Source organism: Urocampus carinirostris, chromosome 2 (genome assembly GCF_059441175.1).
Source record: "Urocampus carinirostris isolate Australia breed hairy pipefish chromosome 2, RoL_Ucar_1.0, whole genome shotgun sequence".
Classification (NCBI taxonomy): Eukaryota; Metazoa; Chordata; class Actinopteri; order Syngnathiformes; family Syngnathidae; genus Urocampus; species Urocampus carinirostris.
In genome coordinates, this window is record NC_142350.1 from 46,194,910 (window position 1) to 46,204,443 (window position 9,534).

Below are 9,534 nucleotides of genomic sequence, written 5' to 3' on the forward strand. Positions count from 1 at the left end.
ATCTTTGGTTTGTTACTTTGTTGAGCATACTTTTTTTGAGTATTGTGAGTTTCCTGCTTTCTGCGTTTGGGTTTATCGAAAATCACAACAATATTACTGTATTGTAAAGTAGTTTTTTTTACCCATTTGTAAACTAGTTGGGTTTTTTTGTGTGTGTTGAGCCTAAATATTAAGTCACAAACACAGTTAATTCATAATTTATCTGAATCTTACAGAAAGAGAAGTTCACACTGCCTCTCAATTCTTTGCTTTTTCACTTTTTTAAAAATGATAATGAATCTACAATGCTTAGCACATTTGCCCAATACACGAAGGCCCCCGGTTCGAAAACCTTTGTTGTCCTGGAGAGGGCCACCAGGCTGACTTGCCCGAGACACACCACAGGAAATTGTGCCCGTATGACCCAAGTGGTTAGGAGATCCAAAAAATAAAACCTCAAAATAAGAAAAATATGTGCCTGAAAAATCATTTTTCTTTTTCAGCTTTTCTAGTCAAACAGGAAAACTATCAATCTTTTTTTTGCAATACTATAACATACAATAGTACATGACATGTATTTGAAGGTATTTTGATTAAAATTCAAATAAACAAATTTGGTATTGTTCCAATTTTAGTACAGTATATGCGAAACCGAACTGAAAATAAGAAAATAATTTTGTGTATTTCAGACAAATAATAACACGATTTTATTGTTTTTATTGTTTTAGTGTATTACCTTTTGAGACAATCTAAGTACTCATTCTTATTACTTCCAGGTATTACTTTTTTCTGGAAAAAATAAACAGTACCTGGAAAAAAGGAAAACCATATGACAGTCGGCGGTAGTAGCTCAGGAGGTAGAGCGCTCGTCTTGGGATCAAGGGATTGCAGTTCGAATCCTGTGTTACATGTCGAAGTGTCCTTGGGTAAGACACTGAACCCCTAATACCCCCAATAAGCAGGTTAGCGCCTTACATGGCTGCAAGGCCGCTATTGGGAAATGTGGAGCACATTGTAAAGCACTTTGGGAAGTCATTGACTTGAAAAGCGCTATAGAAATGCAGATCATTTCATTTTCATTTCCAACGACTATATATACCGGTAATTGATTTCAAGGAATCCCGAGTGTTTTTTTCTTATGTTATGCTATCTTTTCAATTATTTTTCTTACTGTAGTCAGTAGTTTTTCTTTCATAATGTCCACGAGATAATTATGCTGCTTTTAAGTATTTGTATTTGTCATGCTAAAGTTTCTTTACCGGGAAATAATCACAGTACAATAGATTATCTCGGAGGTTCAACCTCCAACTTTATCTAACAAAAATCTCAATGAACACTTTTGTACACTTAGATTTAAATATTAAAAGAAAAAAATGGCATTGTATATACATCCATCCATCTTCTGTGCTGCTAATCCGCAGTGGGGTAACGGGGGTGCTGGGGGCCCTCCTGGCTATCTACAGGCAGTGGGCAGGGGACACCCTGAAATGGTTGCCAGCCACAAAGACGGACAACTCAGGACAATATGAACTAACCAATCAACCTGACATGCATGTTTTTGGAATGTGGGAGGAAACCAGAGTGCCAGAAGAAAACCCACGCATTCACAAGGAGAACATGCAAACTCTGCACGGGGAGGCTGCGGTGGTACCCCGTGTTTGTCAAAATTACACATATGACATAACAGTGTCTGCTTGAATTAACCAGCCAAATGTTTACACATTTCCATATTTTCAATGTGAATACCATGCAAACAATGACAGAAGGGGGAGGAATAAGTAACTGCATGTGATCTGATCTTCATCACAAACACACATGGAAAAACAACGTCCGCTTTAACAAAAGGCACCTAAAAATGTATAGGTTTCCATATTTTGATGAGGACAGCATTTAGAAGGGTGAAGAATAAGTGACAGAACCCCCTGCCTTGGTCAACAGCAAACGTTTTTTCTTTAACTAAAACCACATGAACATTTTTAGGTTTCCATAGTATAATGAAGCATGCAAACAATTACTGGAGGGGGAGGAATAAGTATTTGACAACTTTTTTGACTGGCTATTGATGAAATCTAGATTTTCACAGATGTTTTTGTATCATTTCCTAGATGTACACATATCAACCCTTCTTGGTCACAAACGGTGGTTTGAAAATCTGTTTCAATTGCTCTCCATAGTCTCCTTAGAGAGAGGGTTAAGTCATGTATTCCTCCCCATTCCAGTGTTTGCATGCTCGTTATTCTTAAGCCAGTCATCGGTGATTGGGCACCCGCCAGACTTAAATTTGTTAGTGGAAATTGTTTTAAATTCATTTTAAGTCACCTTAGGCAGAGGGTTCACTTACTAATTCCTCCCATTTTGTTATTGTTGGCATGCTATACTCATTGAAATATGGAAACTTAAAAATGTTTGGGGAAAAATGGTTTCAATTGCACTGAAAATCTCTCTAGGCAGACTGTTCAGTTATGTATTCGCCTCTTTCTGTCATTGTCTCCATGCTATCCTCGTTATGATACGGAAACTCAAATGTTCGGTGGTAATAGTTTTCGTTTTGCTCTTTTGATTCTCTTTGAGCACAGGGTCTGTTTTGGACGAAATTGTTTCGATTGCATTTTGAGTCACCTTAAGCTGAGAGTTCTGTTATTTATTCCTCCCCCTTCTGTCACCTTTTGCATGGTATTTTTCAGCCCCTCATTAGTTATTGGGGAAACGCACCACACTTAATTTATCTGCTGAAAATTGTTTCGATTGCTTTTTGAGTCTTCTTAAGCTGAGAGTTCTGTTACTTATTCCTCCCCCTTCTGTTACCTTTTGCATGCAATTTTTTAGCCCCTCATTGGTGATTAGGAAAAAACACCACACTTTATTTGTCTCATCTCATCTCATTAGCCGTACCGCTTATCCTCATTAGGGTCGCGGGGGGGCTGGAGCCCATCCCAGCCATCTCTGGGCAGTGGGCAGGGGACACCCTGAACTGGTTGCCAGCCAATCGCAGGGCACATGGGGACAGACAACTCACTCGCGCATTCACACCTAGGGACAATTTGGACCGGCCAATTCACCTGAAATGCATGTTTTTGGAATGTGGGAGTAAACCGGAGTGCCCGGAGGAAACCCACGCAAGCACGGGGAGAACATACAAACTCCGCACAGGAAGTCTGGAGCTGGATTTGAACCCACGCAGGAGGTTCCCATGACATGAACTGTGCCGCACAAGCGCTAACCACTGCGCCGCCGTGCTGCCCCACTTTTTATGTTTTTTTTTAAATTGTTTCAATTGCTTTTCGAGACTCATTAGCCTGAGGGTACCGTTTTGCTCTCCCTTTTGTAACATGGAATTCTATCTTTCAGCCAATCACTAGTGACTGGCCACTCAACAGACTAAAATTGTTTGGTGGAATCTTTTTCAATTGCTTTCGAGTCTCCTTAGGCAGAGGGTAGAGTTACTTTTTCCTCACCCTTTTGTTACTTTTTGCTATCTACCATTCGGCCACTCACAAGTAATTGGCCTTTCTTGAATTGTTTGCTGAAAATAGTTTTAAATGTTTTTGAGACAAAGGGGTACAGTTACTTATTCCTCCCCTAGTGAAATATTAGTAAATCGTCCTTATAATAGCCAGACTGAAAACCAAAGTTGACAATCCAGTGAGCTTTAGGCATCCGGACTGAATATCACCTGCAGAGGAAATAAAAGTATGAATGATTAGCATCAACTGAAGAAAATCCAATGTTAAAATTCACTACACATGATACCTTTCACTTCCACCGTCTTGGTCGCCTTCGCCCAATGTCCAGCGGCCATGTTTTCAACGAGGCAGGTAAAGTTCTGGACAGTTCCCGGCATGACGGGAATCCACGAAATCTGGTCTTCGTGTACGGAGATATAACTCCCTAACGGGAAGCCGTCCTCGAAGGGCCACCTCACGGTGCAGTCCACGTTCAAAGTGCAGGACATCCTGCAGGTGAAGGTGCTGAGGTGGCCCACCAGAACCTCGTCCGGCCCGCTAATGCTAACGTTCCATCTCGCGTCTGCTGGGGAACATCAAGATTTTAGAAAGGCACAAAACCTACGACTGCCAGGTCTTCACATTCTTACCAGTTAGCAGGTAACCACGACTGAAGACCCTGGCCTCGTTCAGAACGGTGCGACAGTAGTAGAAACCGAAATCGGAAGCTAGCAGTGAATCGAAATGGAGCGTAGCGTTGTGGAGAAGGTGCACATGATCTTGAAGAACCAGCTCCTGGCCATCTTTGTACCAAACCACCGGCTCCGTGGGAGGCGGGGCTCCATCCACACGACAAACAAGGTCAGCTGATTGGTTCAGAGAAGGGGCGGAGCCTGGTGGGCTGATTTCTGCTGATACTGGATCTGGAAACAGCAAATCATTGTTAAGGACTGTAATTTTTTTCCCCAAAATTATTTCCAGGGATGTGCAAGCATTTTACATTTGCATAAAAATTGAAAGATACTGTAATCCCTCGCTACTTTGCGCTTAGTACATTGTGGCCTCAGTGCATTGCGAGTTGAAACATTTTCTCAGATCCCTTATCCCCAAGCACATGTTGCTGAAATTCGAGAGCCAACAGAGCATTTTTTTTTCTGTTTTGTCCACCAAAAAATGAACCGCACTCAAGCAGCCACGATCCATATTGCAAGAAGAGAGGTGGCTGGCAGAGCACATTTTTGTCGAGCCTGGCGGTACTTTTTGTGACATTATTTATGCCAAAAAGTGAACTGAACTCTGCAGCTGAGATCCATTATCCCAATCGCATATTGCTGTGAGTGGGGCTGGTAACACACATTTTAGTTAGGCCTGGCAGCTCTTGTTTGCTGTTCTGTCCACCAAAAAGTTTACCGTACTCTGGCAGCTGCGATCCATTATCCCCAATCCCATATTATTACGAGGTGGAAATAGGCAAAGCACACTTTTTTGGGGCTTGACGTCTCTTTTCTTCAAGTCTTTCCATTACAAAGTGAACTGCACTTATGCAGCAGGGATCCATTATCCTTGATCGCATATCGCTGCAAGTTGGGGCCACTATAGTGCACTTTTGTCTGGTTGGTGGCCCTTTTTTTGCTGTTCTGTCCACCAAAAAGTTAGCTGCACCTGGGTGGCTGGGGTCCATTATACCCAATCCGATACTGCTATGAGGGGGGAACAGGCAAAGCACACTTTTGTTGGGCTTGGCAGCTCTTTGCAAGTCTTACCAACAAAAAGTGAACTCCACTCATGTGGCAGGAATCTATTGTGCAGTTATCGCTTATTGGTGTGAGCGCATTTCTATCGAGCCTGACGGTTCTTTTTTGCGTTATTTTCCACCTTAAATGAACTGGGCCCGAAGGAGCACAGTTTTTTCCTGATTAGGCTGCTGAAGCATGCCTTTGTGGCCCACGTTAAATGAACTGCACTGTCCATTATCCCCAGTTGAATATTGCTGAGAGCAAATTTGCCCTGTGTGGCGTCCCTTTTTTTTGTTATCTCCCCCTAAAAAGAAACAGCACCTGTGCCTGCATGATCCATTATGCCCAGTCGACTATTGCTGTGAGCAGGGTTACTTCTGCAATTTTCACTGTAAAGAAGATGGGGATGCTGTATCCTGGGTGTCTTTTGAACATTTCTCCCAAATGATGTTTACTTTAAGAGTAAACAGTGAGTGAGCTATATCTAATGTTTTATAATTAGAGTTGAATATTTAGCGCTTACTTGCAATATCCAGAATGAGCATGGAAGTTGTGGACTCGCCCGTATTTTGGCGCCCGGTGCATTTTAGGGTCACCGATTGTCGCAGGCCATCTGGAGTCCAGGCGAAAGTGCTCCCGTTGAAGGTTTGGCCCAAAAAGGACCAAGAATACGTGCAATCGGACAAGCAGTTGGACGAGCACTTGAAAGTGGTTCGAGTCCCGACGCTCACGTCGCCGTTCCAGGAGATTTGCACTTTTAAGGCGGATACACAGCCACCTTGCAAAAACAAGAGTTAAAAGACAACAAATGCAGTTATAGTCCAATGCACAGGTGAGCGCTTATGTGGCAAAACAAGGGTTGCTGCCTAGTTAAAATGTTATATTTTGAGGTTCATGTTGTGTAATCCGTATTTGACTGTTAGGGGAAGTTTATTTCATACCTGTCAACCTGTACGTTTTCGCCGTACAAAGTACGTTTATTGTGCATTTTAAGATGTGTACGACGTACGGGAAAATCTGTATGGAAAAACGCAAATTTGTCAATTATGGGTACCATACGGTATACACCGACTATCACGAAACGGCAAATCAATCAAGTCAAACGAGTTCGCCGCGGTAGCCTCTATCTCGGTATCGTTTTTTTTGTTGCTAACCAAGCGAGCGATTTAATGTAGTGAAAGGAAGTCCGTCTCTTTTTAGAGAACCGGCTTTTCCGGCTCAACTCATTAAAGAGAGCTGGCTCTCAAACGGCTTACTTGCATTAATGCATTATATTACGAATTATTATGTTGTACAAAATGAGAAAATGAAAAAAGGTTTGTGGTTATCCCTTTAATCAGTATATTACCAACAATAATTTAATGCAAAAAATGAATTCATAATTTGAATAAGAAAATGTATTATTCTACCTAATTATATTTGCATGTATTTTTTCCTTTTACAGTGAACATCCAAGCGACTTAATTTTTGAACTTTTTTTTGTAATAAACCTCATTCATGTCGAGCAACTCAGGATCTCACAACAACATGTTAATTAACAATATATATGATATAACGAAAAACATGTACAATATAACATGTTAAACTACATAAATAAACACGTTTGAAAAAAAAGTATGGTGTAAGATTATGACAAAGAGTCTCAAAGGGCTGCGCAGACCACAGATTATTGCAAACCACAGACTACTATGACACCATCCCTTGATCCAAAACCTACATGAGGGTAAATAATACACAGATATTGTCAATATGAAATATAGGTTCTTCATATGCTATAGAAGTCTGTTTTAAGCTTAGATTTAAACATTTCCACTGAGGTTGCGGATCGAATCTCAGGGGGAAGAGCCTGCTGATCACTTGAAAAGTACCAATTGATGTCAATGTTATTTTGTATTTAAATGTTATGGGCATCTCACGTGATTTAGTGAGACTTGCTCAATAAATGAACCTTAATGCCAACAAATAAATTGTGTCGTGTGAGACTGACATTTATCATCTGTTTTGCAGATGAGGTAAAACAAAAAAACAAAAATATAAATAAAACAAATGTGTTACACCAGTTGGAGCTAGCCCATCCACCTGGGTCCTGTTACACTTCAAGCCCCAGTGTGTAATATTTAAACACTAGATGGAACTGTATTGTATAATGTGGATGAAATCCAGTGCCAGGAGTGCAGTGTAGCAGCAAGATGCCAGACAAACATGCTGGTGACTTCTCGATAGGGATTCCACTATGTAAAAGAAATACAAATGTCTTCACATACAATTTTTTAATCAAAGAAAATAGTACCGTTCATGTATTTTTGGCTAGTTTTCTTTTTCTTGTATGGATTTTTTTGGTACCACTAGGACGCAATAAATATGACACACTGTCCCTTCAACACTACACTGATCCAAACAAATAAAAATAAAACAATATAATAAAATAAGTTAAATGTTGTTTTTCTGTTTTTTTCTGTTATTTTTTAATCTTGTTTTATATTGTTTCATGGTTCATCGTTTATGCTAGTTTTAGGTTTTATTTTAGGTTTTTATATCTGAAATATTGTTCTAATTTTTTAATCATTTCTACTGCATAGTTATGCTAGTATTTTTTTTACATTTGTTTTATCGTCAATATTTTTCTTCTTTTAGTAAAATAAAGTCATAATTTATGCAGCGTATTTGTGCGAAATTAATTTTCTCACTATTTAATAAATATTTGTTGATCATTTCAATTTCATAATAATGCTAATATGCTTTATTATTTTCAAGTGTATGCTTTTCATTTTTGTCCTATATATTTTAATCATTTAACTGCATAGTTATGCTTGTTTTAGTATTATTTCAAGCTATTTAATATATCCAGTCTTTTTAGACTTTTTTTCTTATTTAAGTTTTACATGTTTTCATTATTTCTACAGAATTATTGTGCAAATTGTATGTATTAATTCTGTTTGTTTCTATGTAATATAGTTTCTTATTCTATTAAAATATTTTTCACGTTTTCTACATGTTCTTATGTTAATATGTTAACTGTGATAATGTTATTGTTTAAGTTATTTTTTTTTTAATTTTGAGTATCCTCATTTGAACAAATATTTTTTCATCATTTCCACTACATAATTATGCACATTTGAAGCATTATTTTATTTTATTTGTAATATTTTCCATTTCAGTAAATATTTCTAACTATTATTATTTTATTTAGTCTTATTAATTTTCCTTTTTTAAAATTGTCAGCAGCTATGCACAACAAAAAATCCAGTAAAATTAAGAAAAATATATTCAATTATTAAACAAAATATATAGAGTGAATTAATGATCAAATAAATAAATAAAGGTGCTTAACACTGCACTGTAAAATAAAGATATAGTTAAAATAATATAAATAAAAATATGTCGTGAAAATATTTTTTTACCTTTGCCTGATTTTAATTTTGTTTTTACAAAAAAATGTATTTTGCACATATATCTTTCAAATTATTAAATGAATAATTTGTAGATTTTTTTTAATATAATAATGAGACAAAAATAGTTCAAAATAGGTTGATTCTCACCCTCATTTCTGGTTACTGTCTGATTATCAAATAATATCGTCTTGTAAATATTGAAATATTTCATTTCTAGTTTTACAATTGGCATCCTTGAGGGCTTTATTTATGTAGGTTTAATATTGACTCTAAAATAATACCTCTTTAATAGTTCCATGGTCGATTATTGTTCCAGTTTAGGAAAGTGTCATAAAAACTGTTTCCAAAATGAGACAAAGGATCATACAATGCATGCAATATATACATTTGAGCTCTCTTACCAATCAGTAGAAGGATCAAAACAGTATAAATTGCAGTCATCTTCTCCCTCTGATTGAAATAGAAATAGAGGTTTCCGCTTAGAAACTTTGTTTATATTTATATATGACGACTGGCCACGCCTTCTCTTTTCACAACAATTTATATAGGATATGGTGCAATGTGGAATTTCCCCGCAGGTTAGAACAAATTGAGTAGTAACAGGAACTAAAAGGTAAAGTCATCCGGGATGAAGCAATAGATAACTGGACAGTTCTAGTACTTCACCGCTAGAGAACGCCAAAATCTCATCATGGGGGACTTTTATTGCTAGACATTGATATCTCATCTCATTAGCCGTACCGCTTATCCTCATTAGGGTCGCGGGGGGCTGGATTTTCCGTTATTTGTTTTGTTTGATTTTTGTTTGTATTGATTGCAACAAATTAACGGAACCCCCAAAACCTTATTTTTCCTCTTTCCAAGTCTTTTACGACATGTTTATCCTGGAGTGCCAGTTCTAATCTCTTTATAAACAATGCTAACTAGGTTGTTATCGATAACAATAAAGACAATTCTAAATGTCAAACCATTATAAATTCTAAA

The 9,534-nt window shown here is 37.9% G+C and overlaps 1 protein-coding gene across 1 annotated transcript; it reads right to left on the minus strand.

The window, feature by feature from the left end:
* Positions 1 to 1,415: 1,415 nt before the first annotated feature.
* On the minus strand, positions 1,416 to 9,054 carry LOC148372075 (cell adhesion molecule Dscam2-like). The gene is made up of 5 exons (XM_088326760.1): positions 8,952 to 9,054; positions 5,682 to 5,936; positions 4,073 to 4,345; positions 3,730 to 4,008; positions 1,416 to 3,652 (listed from the first exon to the last, which is right to left on the minus strand). The coding sequence occupies exons 1-5, from the start codon at positions 8,989 to 8,991 to the stop codon at positions 3,570 to 3,572; spliced, it is 930 nt and encodes a 309-aa protein (XP_088182886.1). The 5' UTR covers positions 8,992 to 9,054; the 3' UTR covers positions 1,416 to 3,569.
* Between the last annotated feature and the right edge of the window lie 480 nt (positions 9,055 to 9,534).

Coding starts and splice junctions, on each gene's coding strand:
- LOC148372075 (XM_088326760.1), bottom strand. CDS start 8,991: ATGACTGCAATTTATACTGTTTTGATCCTTCTACTGATTG. Junction 4,346..5,681: donor GCTCATTCTGGATATTGCAA/GTAAGCGCTAAA, acceptor TGCTGTTTCCAG/ATCCAGTATCAGCAGAAATC. Junction 3,653..3,729: donor CAAGACGGTGGAAGTGAAAG/GTATCATGTGTA, acceptor TTTCCTCTGCAG/GTGATATTCAGTCCGGATGC.